Source organism: Pleurodeles waltl, chromosome 6, assembly GCF_031143425.1.
Source record: "Pleurodeles waltl isolate 20211129_DDA chromosome 6, aPleWal1.hap1.20221129, whole genome shotgun sequence".
NCBI classification, from domain to species: Eukaryota; Metazoa; Chordata; class Amphibia; order Caudata; family Salamandridae; genus Pleurodeles; species Pleurodeles waltl.
The window spans coordinates 862,230,226-862,251,198 of record NC_090445.1 but is presented as its reverse complement, the minus strand read 5'-3'; the positions used below and the strand labels follow the sequence as shown (position 1 = coordinate 862,251,198).

At 45.6% G+C, this 20,973-nt stretch overlaps 1 protein-coding gene across 1 annotated transcript in view; it reads left to right on the top strand.

Moving 5' to 3' along the window:
• RRP12 (ribosomal RNA processing 12 homolog) overlaps window positions 1-20,973 on the top strand; it is a 682,638-nt gene that overhangs the window by 205,524 nt on the left and 456,141 nt on the right. Inside the window, exon 16 of the mRNA XM_069239610.1 lies at window positions 870-934. Within this exon, the coding sequence (XP_069095711.1) occupies window positions 870-934 (65 nt within the window). The remainder of the gene's footprint in view (window positions 1-869; window positions 935-20,973) is intronic.

Sequence of the window (20,973 nt, the reverse complement as noted above, 5' to 3'; positions counted from 1 at the left end):
TCTATATTTGCTTACTACTTTCCGAAGAGATAAATATCATCTGACCACAGCAGTGAACCAAATGGTTCAACCGCACCTCCCCTTGTCTCACAAAGTTTGATGTCGTGCCCCCACCAAGGCACCTGCTGCTCCCAGGGTGCAACCCAAAAAAAGTCAACTATCTATATATTACAATTGACCGGGTACAGACAAAATTTAAAGGAAAGTGGAATCATCCAAACATGTCGTTCCAACGAAGTCTTTATTTTCTTCAATAAATCAAAAGACAGCCAATGCGTTTCGTTCACCACCTGTGAATACCATGGCATGCTGATGAGCAGTCGGAAGGTTCAGAAATGCTTTGAATTTAAGCTACTACGCGTTACATATAGGGACATTACTATGGAACAATTTTGGTTGAACCTGTGAAGTTGATACACTTGGTGATCGTAACGTTTCACAGTACTATGAAGCATTGATGGGGAAGTTCAGAGGTGGTGAATGAAGCGCATTGGCTGTCTTCTGTTTTTTTTTTTTAAAGAAGATAAAAGCTTTGTTGGAACAACTGGTCTGGATGGTTCCAATTTACTTTAAATTTTGTCTGTGCCCTGCAAATTGTAATATATTTCCTGAAGAGAGTTCATTGATCAGAAATGAAGGGTATTAAACAATGCTCATTAAGTCACTAGTACCCATTAGAGGCCCTTATGAAAAATGAGAATTAAAGCTGCTATGGTCTTTGTAAGTCTTAGTAAATTAATCCTAATAGGTTAGTGCTTCATACAGGTCCTGTATGTCTTTTATAGACGTTTTCTTTATTTCCATCCAAATAGCCTTTGTGCTACATCCTTGTATGTTCCATCATAATGTTTTTTGTCTCTACCCTACAGCCACCGAACTGACAGAGAGTAGTAGAAATTTGGAAGCCAAAATCTACACAACCCTTCAGTGGCAGGTAAGGTGCTTTTTCTCTGGAGGACCCATCCTGCATAGTAAATTGTTTTTGTAGCAAGACTTGGATAAATCTTGTGAAGGCAGAAATATTCCTCGATAGAGAGATGAGTTCTATAGTTTGATTTATTTAGGTTCTTGGTGTAGCACGTTAAGCCCCTGGGCACAAGGTGGCTGAGCACTTTACTGAAACAAGGCATTGAGTGCGAGCAAGACAAGCAAAGAGCATGTCACAAACATGGGTTTCAAAAAGGTGGTACCTTTGTAATGCTGAGTTTGAAATGAGCAATTGTCTGTACAGATTATGAAAGGTGTTTTAGAAAATAATGTTTGAGGCCATTTTTAAAAGTGGAGATTGATCTTGCCATTCATATGTGTGTTGGTGTAGTCTTCAAGATCCTTGGAGCATTTCCCAAATATGATTCATTTTTCGGTTTGGAAATGTTTTGAATAAGGGGGTTCAGTTTGAGCAGAGCTTGCTTTCTTTATTTTCTTTTGCTACCAGATTGTGAACATTTTTGACACTGTGCATGGGAGACCAACCTAGTGAGGAATGTACTGCAGTGATATGCTAAGATCGTTTTGCAGTTGAGGTCATATGGGCTTCTGAGTAAATCCTAGTACCCTGGGTCCTGAAGGAGCAACATTCTGTAATGTTGAGCATGAAGTATATAAACAGTTGGTTTTACACTTCAACTTTAGTACGAAACCAAGTGTAGCCCACACATGACTACATAATCACAATAAACAAAAGAAATGGAATTACCTTTAGAACCATTTGAAATATAAAGAGTTAAACTCCGATATTGTTGGTGGCCAAGCTCTTTATCAGGGAAGTTCGGCAATCCGTTTTGCACGTAATCCTTTTAGAAGAATTTTTCTTGAATTAGATTTGAAAAATATATATATATATATATGCTGCTTGGAATGTGGCTGAATGTGAGAGCATGCTATAGCCATATACCATACAACACGGTCAGTAGAAGTTTTTCTTTTGTAAGTGAATTATTAGTTTCTGTTTGCATCAATACTGTGTGGCATACGGGCATAAAACTGATGTCACGCCATTGTTTCCAGTTACACAGCCTATTCACATTTTGTCATGGGAATCTCAGGTTTTGAAAATCAGCAGGTTGCCATTTTATGTCACATGTCTGTATTAAAATATCACAACAACCTCAACAAGTTTATTACTTTATCCCAGTAAATATTAAGAGTTTCCATATCCCAGTGCTTTCCCATCTTTTCTTTTGTAGATTTATTCTTACGTTTGTTTTCTGACCAAAGACATAGAGAGCAAATCAGTCTCGCCACGTGATCATGATCGTAATTGGGCCATAAATTTGAAGTTTTGTTTAACTTGTTTTCCATAAGAGATTTATGTATTCGTAAATTTTCATGTATATATTTTGTCTATAAGTGCCTTTCATAGAAAGTGAACGTTTCTAAAAACATTTTTTAAGGTTCCCTAGAAAGTGTTTGAATTGAAACAAAAACATTTATATTTACCCGTCTTACATTTCTGTAATTGATAGGCAGTTTTTTCACCTTTTTTGGTGTAGATAAAAGGAATGGGAAAATATTACAACTTACATTGATTTCTAGAGTTACACAACTATCTGAACAAAACGGAAAAAGTATTATGGAGCACAGAAGGGCAGTAATAAATGAGCCATGTTCTTATGCCATGGCCAAGCATTACAAAACTCATCACAATAATGACTAGGCAAAATTAAGATTATGAGATCAAGTAAAAAAAAATATATATGGCAATACCAAAAACCTATTGATCAACTTGAATTAAAATATGTAGTTAAGCTACAAACTCATTTCCTATTTGGTTGTAACGCAGATGAGGAATTGCAGGTTGTGGCCAAGTGTTTTTGGATGGTCAATCCCCTTTCTTTTCCTTTTTTTTTTAAGTTGAGCATAGGCGTTCAATCTCGTGTATACTTTTAAGTATACTTATACTGTAGGCTTAGTGATTTCATTTGTTGGTTGGAGCGTTGTAGGAAGTTGGCTCTGTATGTGCTATTTCAAAGTAAGGAATAGCATGCACAGAGTCCAAGGGTTCCCCTTAGAGGTAAAATAGTGGTAAAAATAGATAATACTAATGCTCTATTTTGTGGTAGTGTGGTCGAGCAGTAGGCTTATCCAAGGAGTAGTGTTAAGCATTTGTTGTACATACACATAGACAATAAATGAGGTACACACACTCAGAGACAAATCCAGCCAATAGGTTTTGTTATAGAAAAATATCTTTTCTTAGTTTATTTTAAGAACCACAGGTTCAAATTTAACATGTAATATCTTGTTTGAAAGGTATTGCAGGTAAGTACATTAGGAACTTTGAATCATTTCAATTGCATGTATACTTTTCAAGTTATTCACAAATAGCTATTTTAAAAGTGGACACAGTGCAATTTTCACAGTTCCTGGGGGAGGTAAGTTTTTGTTAGTTTTACCAGGTAAGTAAGACACTTACAGGGTTCAGTTCTTGGTCCAAGGTAGCCCACCGTTGGGGGTTCGGAGCAACCCCAAAGTTACCACACCAGCAGCTCAGGGCCGGTCAGGTGCAGAGTTCAAAGTGGTGCCCAAAACGCATAGGCTTCAATGGAGAGAAGGGGGTGCCCCGGTTCCGGTCTGCTTGCAGGTAAGTACCCGCGTCTTCGGAGGGCAGACCAGGGGGGTTTTGTAGGGCACCGGGGGGGACACAAACCCACACAGAAATTTCACCCTCAGCGGCGCGGGGGCGGCCGGGTGCAGTGTTAGAACAAGCGTCGGGTTCGCAATGTAAGTCAATGAGAGATCAAGGGATCTCTTCAGCGCTGCAGGCAGGCAAGGGGGGGCTTCCTCGGGGAAACCTCCACTTGGGCAAGGGGGAGGGACTCCTGGGGGTCACTTCTGCAGTGAAAGTCTGGTCCTTCAGGTCCTGGGGGCTGCGGGTGCAGGGTCTTTTCCAGGCGTCGGGACTTAGGTTTCAGAGAGTCGCGGTCAGGGGAAGCCTCGGGATTCCCTCTGCAGGCGGCGCTGTGGGGGCTCAGGGGGGACAGGTTTTGGTACTCACAGTCGTAGAGTAGTCCGGGGGTCCTCCCTGAGGTGTTGGTTCTCCACCAGCCGAGTCGGGGTCGTCGGGTGCAGTGTTGCAAGTCTCACGCTTCTTGCGGGGAGTTGCAGAGTTCTTTAAAGCTGCTTCTTGAAACAAAGTTGTAGTCTTTTTGGAGCAGGTCCGCTGTCCTCGGGAGTTTCTTGTCGTCGTCGAAGCAGGGCAGTCCTCAGAGGATGCAGAGGTCGCTGGTCCCTTTGGAAGGCGTCGCTGGAGCAGAGTTCTTTGGAAGGCAGGAGACAGGCCGGTGAGTTTCTGGAGCCAAGGCAGTTGTTGTCTTCTGGTCTTCCTCTGCAGGGGTTTTCAGCTAGGCAGTCCTTCTTCTTGTTGTTGCAGGAATCTAATTTTCTAGGGTTCAGGGTAGCCCTTAAATACTAAATTTAAGGGCGTGTTTAGGTCTGGGGGGTTAGTAGCCAATGGCTACTAGCCCTGAGGGTGGGTACACCCTCTTTGTGCCTCCTCCCAAGGGGAGGGGGGTCACAATCCTAACCCTATTGGGGGAATCCTCCATCTGCAAGATGGAGGATTTCTAAAAGTTAGTCACCTCAGCTCAGGACACCTTAGGGGCTGTCCTGACTGGCCAGTGACTCCTCCTTGTTGCTTTCTTTGTTCCCTCCAGCCTTGCCGCCAAAAGTGGGGGCCGTGGCCAGAGGGGGCGGGCAACTCCACTAAGCTGGAGTGCCCTGCTGGGCTGTGACAAAGGGGTGAGCCTTTGAGGCTCACCGCCAGGTGTCACAGCTCCTGCCTGGGGGAGGTGTTAGCATCTCCACCCAGTGCAGGCTTTGTTACTGGCCTCAGAGTGACAAAGGCACTCTCCCCATGGGGCCAGCAACATGTCTCTAGTGTGGCAGGCTGCTGGAACTAGTCAGCCTACACAGACAGTCGGTTAAGTTTCAGGGGGCACCTCTAAGGTGCCCTCTGGGGTGTATTTTGCAATAAAATGTACACTGGCATCAGTGTGCATTTATTGTGCTGAGAAGTTTGATACCAAACTTCCCAGTTTTCAGTGTAGCCATTATGGTGCTGTGGAGTTCGTGTTTGACAAACTCCCAGACCATATACTCTTATGGCTACCCTGCACTTACAATGTCTAAGGTTTTGTTTAGACACTGTAGGGGTACCATGCTCATGCACTGGTACCCTCAACTATGGTATAGTGCACCCTGCCTTAGGGCTGTAAGGCCTGCTAGAGGGGTGTCTTACCTATACTGCATAGGCAGTGAGAGGCTGGCATGGCACCCTGAGGGGAGTGCCATGTCGACTTACTCGTTTTGTTCTCACTAGCACACACAAGCTGGCAAGCAGTGTGTCTGTGCTGAGTGAGAGGTCTCCAGGGTGGCATAAGACATGCTGCAGCCCTTAGAGACCTTCCTTGGCATCAGGGCCCTTGGTACTAGAAGTACCAGTTACAAGGGACTTATCTGGATGCCAGGGTCTGCCAATTGTGGATACAAAAGTACAGGTTTAGGGAAAGAACACTGGTGCTGGGGCCTGGTTAGCAGGCCTCAGCACACTTTCAATTGTAAACATAGCATCAGCAAAGGCAAAAAGTCAGGGGGCAACCATGCCAAGGAGGCATTTCCTTACAAGCGTCCTTTCAAAATCCTTGCTCTCTAGTGGTCAGTTCTGCCTCTTTGCCCCTCCTTTCTCTCTTTTAGTGCAAGAACCAACTACTGTATAATTACACTTTTTCCAGTTTGTCTCTTTTGTTGGACCTTTTGTTTCAGTTTTTGCCTGCTCTTCTAACACTGTGGGTATGTGTTTCAGAGCAGTCACACTCCCTGGGCAAGTCCTCCAGCAAGTCTCCCCCCCTCCTCCCCCCCAACCCCCACCCCAACCTCCCTGTGCAAGCATAAAACAGCAGAGAGGGGCATTTCCAGGGCCAACGCGCCCTTTCTCTTTGTCTTGTTTTATTTGTTATTACTTTTATACTGAATGCAAAATAAATGGCTGCACTTATTTCCTTTGGCAGTGCTTGTTTTTTTGAGGGGGGGGGGGGGGGGAAACTCATGCTGGTAATGTTGAACACTGGGACATTGCTATCCAGTGCTCATTGCATGTGCTTTCACCCTTAAGACATGTTTGAATTGGCTGAAAATCTGATTGGCAAATTTATTTTCTATCCGGCCATAGTATATAGTGCAGAAATACAGCCCTGGCATGGACAGATATGAGCCAGAAGAGGACTCTAGCACCTGTCAAGCAATCCTCTACAGTGCCAGTGAAAGCATAGCTTCCAGCTTGGCTTGATATCAGCCACTTGAACCCCGCTCATAGCTCTGTTAAAATCACCCTTTTAAAAAGTAGTAAAACCTGATTTTAAAAATAAATTAAATAAGTCACCCCTATGCACACCTTGCAGCACTCTTTGTAGGGTGCTTAATATTTAGGCGTGGAATATATATGGCATTAGAAAGGTATGGTCCCCCAGTGACTAAGCCCACAATGACATTGTCACTGGTCGGGCTGTAGCGGACACATAGGAAAAGTCAGTGTGGGTTATACACATTAGTCTAGAACGCTTGACCTGTACAAGCTAGAGTCCGTTAAAACGTTTCTTATTATATTTGATAAAAATCTAATCTAATGGTAAATTCGGATTTTTATAACACATATCGAAAATGCAGCTCCCATTTTCCAAGCTTCTGAGGGTCCTCCTAAAACTTCAGAAACTGCAACAAAACTTCAAAAGCTGCAAATTTGACCACAATTGCAATTTTCAAGTTAGTGGAAAGAAATTGATCTCCTTCATCCGCCAATCACATTCCTTCAAAAAGTCAAATGTGATAGGCAGAAATCGAAATCAAACGTGTCAATTCTTTCAAGCTCAACCGCACCTTTTTTCTTCAAAACCATTTTTGATTCAAGGTTGCACAAATCACCGGCTGCAAGTCCTTTGCTCAAATACAGCGTCTAATTTAAAAAAAAAATAAAAAAATGCGGACCATAGATGAAACTTATGAGACTCCCTGGAAGGCCCACAGGATAAGACAAGAACTCCACAACTAGAATAAGGGTCTTCACATCATACAAAAGTCAAACATTATTAGAGACTATAGAACCAAGCAGCGGAACGAGAATAGCAGATGGAGAACAGAATACATGGAACACCAACAGAAATTCAGCAGTAGTCCCTCCACGCCCCAGGATTACACCAGGCAAGAAGTGTTTCTCCACCCTGTCACAGCCGAATGAAAGTGGAGATCCAGCATTTACCCATCCTCATTCAAGATCTAAATTATTGAGAAAGGACTTGTCTGAGTCAGCCTGGGAAAAGGAATGGATATTATTTATATTCTTGATCCTCAACCTTACCCTACACACCACAGATGTCCTGAGCCTTTTTTCCAGTGAGTCCTTAACATATGCCCTCCAGTTCTCTTTCTGTTCAATGTGGCTGGGGTCAGGTGAGGAAGAAAAAGTAGTTGTCTGGCGCCCAGCATCAAAGTTGTCTTCAACATGCTGCACATGCACAAACAATCACATCCTGCATCATAAATGTATGTAATACTATATTGATTGTGCCTCCCAAATGAATCTAGGGTTTTTGCTCCATGGGATAAGTGTGTAGACACTCACAAACTTTGTACACCTCACATCTTGTTGACAAACTATCAGGTCAGCCAGGATGACAGCGACACAGTCCAGGAGATCCTACAACCTAACCTCATACCGAATAACCAGCTCCCAAAAATGGGTGCCTTGTTGTGCATTGTTAGGCAATTCCCACATGTCCTCCAGTTTGAACATGGTGCTAGTGGCATACCTGTGGAACATCAACAGGTCCTACAGCCTCGGGTTTCTAGTCCCTGGGGTCTCCAATTGGTCCACTTGGTCTCTAGTTGACTCATGTTTCTGTACCCCTACCAACATCCAGCAATGTAAACTCTCCAGTTTTTCCTCAGTATTACACACTATAACCTCAATCAGACCTGTTTTTCTCATAGGTCTGCTTGGAGAGTGATAATTGACTGGAGCAAGTTTTCTCTCCGCCTATCTTCTCAGGCTTTCGTATTTTCATAAGTTGTATCATTTAACCTGCACTTGGAGGTGCCACTGTATGATGCAAAATAGTCATTGTTTTTATTCCCTGCCATGGTCCTCTGGGAAGCCTCTAACTCACTGTCAATTGCAAACCAGTCTGGATACTTTGCAGCACCACTAGACCAGACTTGTACTCTGGGACGGTACCCTTAAAGTAGACTGCCATTCTGATCAGGGTGTCCGGTCGCTAGCTTTAGGAAAAACCCCATTGTCTCTGCCACACTTGTCACCTCCACCAAATTCACAGAGTGTTGGACGAGCTAGATTTAGCCCAGGTTGTGCTGCAGGAGTGAAAGAAGAGTGAGACACCTTCATCCCTACATTTAAGTCTCAAAGGAATCCAGTTAATCCAGTTTTACTTCCCGTCTCCCACAGAGGAAAGCGGTCACGATCAGGGCAGCCTCCAACAGCACAAAAGTAGGCTGCGCTAGCGGCCTAGGAGGTTTGCTGGATAAGTGCAAGGGGTTTCAGTCACGATTTCCCTACCCGTTGAGCTCCAGTCATCTCGCCCCGAGGCCACTGCAAAACACTGAGGGAACAGGCATTCTAGCCCCCCTGGAGTGGATTGGGTGCCATAGGCATGGGGTCTGGGTCAAGAGCATACCAAGGAACATGGCCATCTTGGAGTCCTATCTGGCGCGGTCCATCAGTTGCACATTTTATTAAAAGCTAGTATCTCAAAAGCGACTGTATCCTTAGATTTTATAGTATGAAACCAAATTGGTGACCACAATTCTTAACTGTACACTGCCTCTCATTACGTAGCCTTCATTTGGCATCATAAAAATAAAATATATTTGTTCACTAGGCCTTTTTTTTATTTTTAAGTGTACAAGATTGAGAGTTGCAGTGTATAGTTCTATTAATGAAACCTGAAAATAAGTACAGTGCCATCTAATAAAACTGTTGATTAATTTTTTTTTATTTTTTTTTTAAGTGTTCTCTCTGTATTAACTCTGCATTCACACAGAAATACTGCACTGGTGATGGAACTTTTGCCATTCTACCCTTCGATACTCATCCTGGTAATAATGGCACATGTTAGTATATACCACATAGATAGGGGTAACCATAACAGCTACTATAGAAAGACATTCTATTTCTTCTCATATTTTATAAATCATATTTGCCCATATTGTAGTGGGGTGAAGCACATCACTCTGTAGTTAAGTAAACCTAGCAGTAATCTACAAATTTGAAAAACAAACATGCCAGTGGTCCTTGTGAGTGGCCACTTGCTATGACTGTGCAAAATGTCCCCATAATGCCCTGAGAACCTCTGCCTAAAGGCTAGTGCATAGTAATAGTAACTTTATTTCATTAGTAAAAAAATAATACACTAAAAAAGCTCAAAGATCGCAGTTCAAGTGACCATGTTATAAAAGTGCTCAAGTGCAAGATTAAGTAATACGTTGCCTAATACAAAAACATTGCTAGAGAAACAGTTGTCTGTGTGAGCTCACTGCGTGACATTGCAGAGCTTGATTTGTCCTGAGTGTTTCACAGGTCATGCCTAAATGTACACTCTATCACGTCAGGCTAATTCAAAAGAGTAAGGTTCTTGAAGCTAGATATTTATCATTATGCCAATAAATTTTATGAACCTCACCATGGCAATAGGGGGTGTCCTTGCGGACAAAAAGGTATCACATGTCTGCATGTTCTTGCTCCAAATTGATTTAAAAGGATGCAGAGCCAGAAGCGCTGATAATTAAGCAGGAAGGTGCACGTGCATAAGATTTTTGCCAGTGATTCTTGTTGGTTGTTGCAGAGATGGCACAGCCTCATCAAAGGTTTCGATAACCACTTTGGCCAATGATCGGGTGTCAGCGCATTACCATAGCGGATTTGCAGCACTTGGGTCTTGTAGTTGGCCTGTAATTTCCTCATCAAAAATGCCTGTGGTGCCAGGTACTTATAGGTGTTGTTGAAATCCAAGCATGGTTTGTACGTTGAAATGACTCCTTATCAATAATGAACAAGATGTTTCTTGCTTGTTTGAGAAGATGTGTAAACTGCTTTTTTGTTAAAGGCTTTATCCCTTAGCAATTCTGCTTTGATTGTAAAAGTGCGTCGTTTTATGCAGTTGCCCAGGCATTCTTAGGTAGATCTGTTTGGATTTCTTCCCAGACTAGGGCCTTAAGGGTCTCTGTGTCTGCTCAGTACAAAAAATAATTTCAAAGGCCCTGACTTGGAGGCCATGCCTTGTTCAGTTAGCCCAAACATAAGCCTTATTTGGGACTGTGGGCACCCCCGGGTAGACAAAAAAAAGATGCAGAAGACGTTTTATTGTGCAACATTCAGAAACGGTGTCAGTTTATTTTGGAATGCTTCAGCACTGTAGGCCAAGGTTGGAATTAATTTGGCCTTTACCGTATGAAGTGACCGATTCAGTGAGGTATTTGGTATGATGCCCTGGAGTTCTCGAAGGCAAAGATGAGCAATGCAAGCTTGGGCTTCAGGGCTTTCAAGTGCCGAAGGTGGGAGGCACGGTCCTGGAGCCAAACTCAAGTATGTATACGTGCTCGCTCTCTTTATGATGGCACTGCCCAAGTGCCATGAGCCCTTTTTGATGAGATGTTCCCGAAAATGGGAATATTTGTCTATTCCAGATTGACCGTCATTTCATTTTTCTTGCAACATGTACCCAAAACATCGAGTAGTCTCTGAAGGCCGACAGCAGTTTGGCAAAGTAGGTCTGGATCATCTGCATATTGTAAGGTTAAGATCACTTATTGAGCTAGTATTGAGGAATGTGAGTCGGCTTGGGTTAGTTGAGTTTTAAAATCTGACAGGAATAAATGAAAAGGGAGTTCATAGTTTTTTTTTTTAATGTTTCATCCTAAAACCTATATTACCTAAAGCAAATAGCAAATTACATTTCTTGGAACACTTGATATCTCCCTCTTACATTTTTTACTTTTTCAGTCTTAATCAAAATGTAGTAGAGACCTGTTTGTGGGGGAAAGTTGGCATGGGATGTCACAGATTTGTGTTTGAGAGCGTCAGCCATTGCTTATACAGCTTTCAATTAAAAGCTTCATAATGACGACAAAGGAATGTACTAAGCTTGCTTTCCTTGAAACTGGGCAGTGGTGCAAAAAAAAAAGAAAAAGAAAAAAGCTGGCCAACTGTCCTCAGAAAAGAATGTTTTTAAGCTACTTAATGCACTGCAAAGGAAACCAGAGTTTTTTAAATATTAAGGTGAGATGGCAGGTCTAACAGAGGGACAAAGGGTGTCCTCATTTATTTGATATCCTACATTAATGGTTAATACAATGGATTGCAGACTTCTGCTTGAATTGAAATTCAATATTGAATTGAAATAAGTAACTGAACGATAGGCATGGAAATAATACTGCCTGTGAAAAATTTCAAAACGCACATAGAATTGTGAAGGCAGCTGAGACTTGAACTTCCACAATATACATCAGTCTCTGTTTATGAACTAGAGAGCAAAGCGTAGAAGCTAAAGAAGAAGGTGAACTGCTGACATTCAGAATATGGGTTGACCAAATGGAGCGCAGCATGAGAATCTGGAGGCTGTTTTAAGAGACTTTCTCCTTGCTGTGGACAGTCATAGTGAAGAGATGGATGGCTTTTGAAAGCTGCTAATCCTTGAAGCACAGGGAGTTGAAAGGTGAAGGATGTTGGGTTTGATTCCAAGGCTTCTGTATGTTAGCCTTGCAAGTTGAGGTCTGGGTATGGCTGGAAATTATTTAGTTTTATACAAGTAGTGTTGCCACAGAATTTGCTGCTAGAATTCACAGAAGGTGACCGACTGTGATTGTGACAAATACATTAATAAAGTAGGATACATCTGATAGAGACTTATAGCTTCAGATTCCCACCTTATAATTTCCTGGAACTTTTGCTGAGCGATACCTTTGCGCGCACCACTGGGTGGCGTCGTTCGGATCCGTATGTCATTGTTGGAGCAGTCTGTGATGTCACGGTCGCATATAAGGGCACCTCTCTGGCATGCATACGTCAGTTCTTTTCCTTCCATACCGGTTAAAGCGCAGATCTGGACTCAAGCTACCCTCTGCCTTTTGTGACAGGCTTTTTAAAAAAAAAACTTTTTGTTGAAGATTTTTGTTGTCTGTGCGAAGGATGACTTCTAGAAAGAAGGGGTTCAAGCCGTGCGGCACCTGCCACAGCGCCATGTTGGTGATGGACCCCCCGAAGGCATATGTCTCTGGTGTTTAGACCTAAGTCGTGTTCTGACTACTGGGCTATGGCTCCGAAAGCTTTGAGGGAGTGGTCCCTGAAGCTCATGGCTGGCCAGCAGTCCGTCGGTGGGCACGACTCCAGAGGTCACGGTCCTATTCGAGGAGGATGTTGCGGGACCTCTCCTGGAGCCCCAAGTGCTCTTTGTCCCACTCGAGGTCCTCCAGGCACTCTGGGAAGAGGCACAAAAAGAAGTCCAAGCAGACTTTGACTTTATCTTGCCCATCGGCCAATGAGGCAGGTTGAGAACGTCTACGTTCTAGACACGGTTCTGCAGAGCTGTTGCCAGGGCCGACTTCGATTTCCCCTCCCACCTCTCCTTTCTGGGACTTGGAACGACCCCCGCTCAGCTTGAAGAGTTTTATGAGGACATGTGTCTCATATTTGAGTGGGATGGCCCCGCCGGCGCGCCTTCGGGCCTGCTGTGTCAGCAGGGGCCCCATCCGGTTCTATGCTGGCTGCTTCAGCCTCTGTGCCGAAGGAGTCTCTTGGATCTGATATTGGTTCCGGAACGACAGAGTCCACAAGGTCAGCCTCCTCCTGCGTCGCTCCAGACGTCGACGTTCCTTTCGCCCACTGGTGGCGCGAACCCCATTCTAATAACTGATGATCTGGAGCCGAATCTGGTGCTGACTGCACCAACAGGGGCAAGATCATTGCCTGAGCCTTTCTATGATCAACCAGGCACTGGTGAGGAATGGTAGAAGTCTCCGGACCTTCTGGAGTCTCAATTGGAACAAATGGACTGGTATGAGGAGTCTGGAGAGACCATTGGACTGGATACTTCTCCAAATGCTGGCATGCTCTCACCTCCTACGGTGGCTACGGAGGAGAGAGCATTGTATGCTTAGTAGTGCGTATAGCAGCTGAGGACTTGAACCTAGATCCGCCTATGGTGCCGTCAGGAATAACCTTGTGACAGATGTGCTTCAGCTGGGGGTTTCACATAGGAATTGATGTTACCCTTTAATTGAGCCCTCCTGGATGTGCTGCTGGGGACGTGGTCCAAACACAGCACAGACAGGGGCTCCTATAAATAGACAGTTGGCCATTGCCGAGCTCCGGGTGATCCTAGCTTCCTCACACAAAATCCAACCTGAGAGAGCTTGGTGGTCCAAGCCTCCACTTCCCGTGGTGCCTTTCCTTCTGCTCCCCCAGATGGGGAATCCTGGTGGACCAGCTTGGGAAGAAGATGTTTTCTTCCTCCAGCCTTGCATTGAGGTCGGGAAACACGTCATACCTTTTAGGCTGTGTTTCTCATACTCAATGGGATATGATGGCGCAGGTGCTGCCTCAGGTCTCGAAGGGCGTGCACGACATTCTCTCACAGGCAGTCAAAGATGGGAGAGATGCAACCAAGTTTACTAGCAGGTGTGGATTGGACATGACTGACTTGCTTGATAGCGCAATTTCGTCAATGGTGGCCCTTCGACGCCACACCTGGCTTCGTACATCTGGCTTTTCAGGAGATGTCCAGGCAAACCTCATGGACATGCCCTTCGATGGGGTCTCACCTATTTGACGAAAAGGCAGACTTGGCATTGGAGCGCTTCAAGGACTCCCGGGCTACGGCCAAGTCCTTGAGCCTCTCTGCGACCCCCCTCGCCAACAGTCTGTCTTTAGCCCCTTTTGAGGCTTCGGAAGGGGTGGGGTAAAACGACATCCACAGTCCAGCCACTGTCCTCCGCCAGGCCAACATCTTTCGTGGGGATGCAGTCATGGTGCCTTCAGACCCAGAAGGTCTGGCCATAAGTTGTCCACCACACCAAGCCCCCTTCCTCCACAGTGCCTAAGTCCTCCTAGTGTGATTCTGCAAGACCATACTTGTCCAGTTGGAGGAAGGATTCAATTTCATCTCCCTTACTGGTGGTCCATAACGTTGGGCAAATGGGTCTTGCAGATCATACAGAAGGGCTATTCCCTTCCCTTCCATCCTTTCCCTCCCCAATACCTTTGTCAAAAGAACAGCTGATGAAGGATCACTTTGCTTTGCTCCGCGTGGAAGTTACGTCTCTCTTGGCCTACGGAGCCATAGAATGGGTCCCAATATCAGAAGTAGGCAATGGTTGTTGTTCCCGCTACTTTCTGATACCCAAAAAGAACAAGGGCCTCTGACCTATTCTGGATTTGAGGGATCTCAACCTCTTCCTCAAAAATGAGAAATTCATAATGCTCACTTTGGCTCAGGTCTTGTCTGCCCCAAGACCAGGATTCGTATTTCCGTATCCCCATCCTTCCCACAGGCGTTACCTGCGGTTCAAGGTGGGCCACGAGCACTTTCGGTTTACTGTGCTCCCTTTCGGTCTTACTAGCGTCCCCCAGGTGTTCACCAAAATGATGGAGGTGGTAGAAGCTCATCTTCGCAGGTTAGGGGTATCAGTCTTTCCCTACCTCAAATACTGGCTGTTGAAGGCTCCTGTGCCCCAGGCAGTCATCACCCATCTTCAAACTACAGCGAACCCCCTGAATTCGCTGGGGTTCACTATAAACGTGCCAAAGTCACACTTGACTCCCTCTCAGATGCTCTCTTTCATCAGAGCTGTTCTGGACACAGCTCCTGAGCAGCGTGTCCAGGACATTCAGGTTAAGATTACGATGTTTCAGCCTCTATCTTGAATTTTGGTGAGACAGACTTGGAGGCTGTTTGGCCTCATGGTCTCCTGCATCCTGTTAGTCAAATGTGCCAGATGGCATATGAGGGCTCGGCAATGGGACCTGAAGTTCCAATGGGCACAGCATTGGGGAAATCTTGCTGACACAGTTCAGATCTCAGAAGGAACTGCAAAAGATCTGCAGTGGTGGTTAATGAACTGGGATTGGGTTAGAGGCAAACTCCTCTCCCTTCCGCAACCAGAGTTTACAGTAGTGACAGATGCGTCACTTCTGGGATGGGGAGGCCATCTGGAAGAGGTGGAGATCAGAGGCCTTTTGCCTCTGGTGGAATCCGGACTCCTTATCAACTTACTGGAGTTCTGGGCAAACCGTCTGGGATTGAAAGCATTTCTTCCGGCTGTAAAAGGGAAAATGGTGTGGATGTTCATGGACAACACCACTGCAATGTGGTACTGCAACAAGCAGGCCGGTGTGGGGTTGTGGACCCTTTGTCAAGAGGCCCTGTGTCTCTGGACGTGGCTGGAACAGCAGGTCAAACGAACTCAGACATCGATGCCTAGCGGATCACAAGTGGTGCCTCCACCCAGAGGTGGCACAAGGACTCTTAACAGTGGGGAGAGCCTTGGTTAGGTCTGCTCACCTCCACAGAGAACGCTCCATGTCAACAGTTTCCACATTGGAGTTTCCAAGGCGGCACTCACTCGGTGAGGCTTTTTGTCGCAAGTGGAGCTCAGGCCTCCCATACGCCTTTCCACACATACCACTTCTGCCCAGAGTTCTCAAGAAGATCAAGAAAGACTGGGCCCAAGTAACCTTGGTGGCTCTGGACTGGGCAAGGAGAGTCTGGTATCCTGAGCTTCTGAAAATGACCATCGATCCTCCGATCAGGCTGCCCCTTCAGGAAGATCTTCTGTTGCAGCAGCAGGGGAAGGTTCTCCACCGAATCTGCCAACTCTGTGCTTTTATGCGTGGAGATTGAGCAGAGGCAAGAACAGCCTTCGACCTTCCTCTCGAAGTCTGTAACGTTATGTTCGATGGCATCTGTCGCTGTAGATACACATGTTGTGCATAGCCCGCCATCTGGTGTTGGGTCGGAGTGTTACAAGTTGTTTTTCTTCGAAGAAGTCTTTCGAGTCACGGGACCGAGGGACTCCTCCTCTTTGTCTCCATTGCGCATGGGCGTCGACTCCATCTTCGATTGTTTTCTTTCCGCCATCGGGTTCGGACGTGTTCCTTTCGCTCCGGGTTTCGGAACGGAAAGTTAGCTAAATTTCGGAAAATTACATCGGTATTGTTGCGTTCGGGATCGGCTTAGTTAGAATCAACACCGAATCGAAGAGTGAAGAGCTCCGGTACCCTTCGGGGTAGTTTTCGATCCCCCGTCGGGGCCTGGTCGGCCCGACCGCGTGTGAAACAACGCTGATGGAACGGACCCCGTTCCGTTTCTGTCCTAAATGCCACAACAAATACCCGTATACAGACCAACATTTGGTCTGTAACCTGTGCCTGTCGCCTGAGCACAGTGAATAGACTTGCGAGGCCTGTCGTGCGTTCCGGTCCCGAAAAACACTCCGTGACCGTCGAGCCAGAAGACTGCAGATGGCGTCCACGCCGACAGCTCACCGAGAGTTCGAGGAACAAGAGGAAGAAGGAACCTTCTCGATCCATGACTCGGACTCCGAGGAATTCGACGAACAAAAAACTGTGAGTAAGACTTCGAAGCCAGCACACAAGAAAAGTGACAAGGCCCAGGGGACGCCACTGCCACCAGGCCATGGCTCGACCCATAAATTCGGTGACCGACCATTGGCACCGAAAAAGGCCGAAATGGTGCCGAGATCGTCCGACTCCGGTCGAGACACCGGCACGCAGCCTTCTCGGGACCGAGAAAGTGCTGCTGAAAAACGTCGACGCCGAGATAGCGGAGCTGAAACTGCTCGACGCAGAGACAGCGGCACCGAGGAAGATCGACGCCGAGAGGGTTCGACTCCGAAAAAGAAGAAGGTCACCTCGGAGCCGAAAAAGAGTACAGACAGTGTTTCTCGGTGCCAAAACGACCCGCAACCGACCCAACTACCGGTTCCTATTCAGAGGAGCAATCACTGTCCTCTCAGCTGCGAAAGCATAGATTTGATGAGGAGTTGCAATCCACCGAAGTGGACCACACTCAGAAACGTATCTTTATACAGGAAGGAACAGGGAAAATAAGCACCCTTCCCCCTATTAGGAGAAAAAGGAGATTGGAGTTTCAGTCAGAACAAGCACCACAAATGAAAATGGTGAAAAAGGTAACTCCGCCACCCTCTCCTCCACCTGTAACTAACGTTTCACCGGCACAAACTCCATCACATTCCCCGGCTCACACCACCATGAGCCAAGGTGACCAGGACCAAGACGCTTGGGACTTATACGACGCCCCAGTGTCGGACAACAGTCCAGAGGCGTATCCTACAAAGCCCTCACCACCGGAAGATAGCACAGCATACTCACAAGTGGTGGCTAGAGCAGCAGAGTTCCACAACGTGTCCCTACACTCGGAACCAGTCGAGGATGATTTCTTATTCAACACCCTCTCCTCCACCCATAGCTCCTACCAAAGCCTGCCTATGCTCCCAGGAATGCTTCGGCACGCAAAGGAAATCTTCAAGGAGCCGGTCAAGAGTAGAGCAATAACACCAAGAGTGGATAAGAAATATAAAGCACCTCCCACAGACCCTGTTTTCATCACCTCACAGCTGCCACCAGATTCCGTCGTAGTAGGAGCAGCTCGCAAGAGAGCCAACTCCCACACATCTGGGGATGCACCACCCCCAGATAAAGAGAGCCGCAAGTTTGATGCAGCCGGAAAGAGAGTCGCAGTACAAGCTGCAAACCAGTGGCGCATTGCTAACTCTCAAGCACTACTTGCGCGCTATGACAGAGCCCATTGGGACGAGGTGCAACACCTCATTGAGCATCTACCCAAAGAGCTACAAAAAAGGGCGAAACAAGTGGTTGAGGAAGGACAGAACATATCTAATAATCAGATACGCTCCTCCATGGATGCAGCGGACACAGCTGCAAGAACAATTAACACATCTGTGACTATAAGAAGGCACGCATGGCTACGAACGTCTGGTTTTAAACCAGAGATACAGCAGGCAGTGCTCAATATGCCATTCAATGAGAAACAACTGTTCGGACCAGAAGTGGACACGGCAATTGAGAAACTCAAAAAGGACACTGACACTGCTAAAGCCATGGGCGCACTCTACTCCCCGCAGAGCAGAGGCACTTACAGCACCTTCCGCAAAACAACCTTTAGAGGGGGGTTTCGGGGTCAGGCCACACAAGCCAGCACCTCACAGGCAACACCGTCCAGCTACCAGGGACAATACCAAAGGGGAGACTTTCGGGGCCAATACAGAGGACAATTCCCTAGGAATAGGGGAAAATTTCAAAGCCCCAAAACCCCTACAACCAAACAGTGACTCACATGTCACTCATCCCCTCCACACAACACCAGTGGGGGGAAGAATAGGTCAGTATTACCAAGCATGGGAGGAAATAACTACAGACGCTTGGGTCTTAGCAATTATCCAACATGGTTATTGCATAGAATTTCTACAAATCCCTCCAAACATACCACCAAAAGCACAGAATTTATCAAAACAACATTCAGACCTTCTGGAAATAGAAGTTCAAGCACTATTGCAAAAGAACGCAATAGAACTAGTACCAAAAACACAAATAAACACAGGAGTTTATTCACTGTACTTCCTAATACCAAAAAAGGACAAAACACTGACACCAATCCTAGACCTCAGAACACTAAACACCTACATCAAATCAGAACACTTTCACATGGTCACGCTACAAGAAGTGTTACCATTGCTAAAGCAACAGGACTACATGACCACCTTAGATCTCAAAGACGCGTATTTCCACATACCAATACATCCGTCGCACAGGAAAAACCCAAGGTTCTTATTCAAAGGAATACATTACCAATTCAAAGTATTGCCCTTCGGTTTAACAACTGCACCAAGAGTCTTCACAAAGTGCCTAGCAGTAGTGGCTGCACACATCAGAAGGCAGCAAATACACGTATTCCCGTATCTAGACGACTGGCTAATCAAGACCGACTCACTGCAAGGTGCTCACACCACACAGATCAAGTCATACAAACCCTCTACAAACTCGGTTTCACCATCAACTATGCAAAATCACACATTCTGCCGTGCAAGGTACAACAATACCTAGGAGCCACAATAGATACAACAAAGGGAATAGCCACTCCAAGTCCACAAAGGGTTCAAAATTTCCAAAAGATTATACAACGCATGTATCCAACACAAAAAATACAGGCGAAGATGATATTACAACTACTAGGCATGATGTCCTCATGCATAGCCATTGTCCCACACGCACGGTTGCACATGCGGCCCTTACAACAGTGCCTAGCATCACAATGGTCTCAAGCACAGGGCCAGCTTCTAGATCTGGTGTTGATAGACCGCCTAACATACCTCTCGCTTCTATGGTGGAACAACATAAATTTAAACAAAGGGCGGCCTTTCCAAGACCCAGTGCCACAATACGTGATAACAACAGATGCTTCCATGACAGGGTGGGGAGCACACCTCAATCAACACAGCATCCAAGGACAATGGGACGTACATCAAACAAAGCTCCATATAAATCACCTCGAATTGTTAGCAGTATTCCTAACGTTGAAAGCATTTCAACCCATCATAACCCACAAATACATTCTTGTCAAAACAGACAACATGACAACAATGTATTATCTAAACAAACAGGGGGGAACACACTCGACACAGCTGTGCCTCCTGGCACAAAAGATATGGCAATGGGCAATTCACAACCACATTCGCCTAATAGCACAATTTATTCCAGGGATCCAAAATCAACTAGCAGACAATCTCTCTCGAGATCACCAACAGGTCCACGAATGGGAGATTCACCCCCAAATTCTAAACACTTACTTCAAAATTTGGGGGACACCTCAAATAGACCTATTTGCAACAAAGGAGAACGCAAAATGCCAAAACTTCGCATCCAGGTACCCACACAGGCAGTCTCAAGGCAATGCTCTATGGATGAACTGGTCAGGGATATTTGCGTACGCTTTTCCCCCTCTCCCTCTCCTTCCATATCTAGTAAACAAATTGAGTCAAAACAAACTCAAACTCATACTGATAGCACCAACGTGGGCAAGGCAACCATGGTACACAACACTGCTAGACCTATCAGTAGTACCCCACGTCAAGTTGCCCAACAGGCCAGATCTGTTAACGCAACACAAACAACAGATCAGGCATCCAAACCCAGCATCGCTGAATCTAGCAATCTGGCTCCTGAAATCCTAGAATTCGGACACTTAAACCTCACACAAGAATGTATGGAAGTCATAAAGCAAGCCAGAAGACCATCCACTAGACGCTGCTATGCAAGCAAATGGAAAAGATTTGTTTGCTACTGCCATCATAATCCAATTCAACCGTTACACGCATCTCCAAAAGATGTGGTGGGTTACTTACTACACTTACAAAAATCGAACCTGGCCTTCTCTTCCATTAAGATACACCTAGCAGCGATATCTGCATACCTGCAGATTACCCATTCAACTTCACTATTTAGGATACCTGTCATTAAAGCGTTTATGGAAGGCCTCAAAAGAATTATACCACCAAGGACACCACCCGTTCCTTCATGGAACCTCAACATCGTCTTAACAAGACTCATGGGTCCACCCTTTGAACCTATGCACTCTTGCGAAATACAATTCCTAACATGGAAAGTTGCATTTCTCATCGCCATCACATCTCTAAGAAGAGTAAGTGAAATTCAGGCGTTTACAATACAAGAACCTTTTATCCAACTACACAAAGATAAAGTAGTCCTAAGGACCAATCCTAAATTTTTGCCAAAGGTTATTTCACCGTTCCACCTAAATCAAACGGTAGAGCTACCAGTGTTCTTCCCACAGCCAGATTCCATAGCTGAAAGGGCACTACATACATTAGACGTCAAAAGAGCACTAATGTACT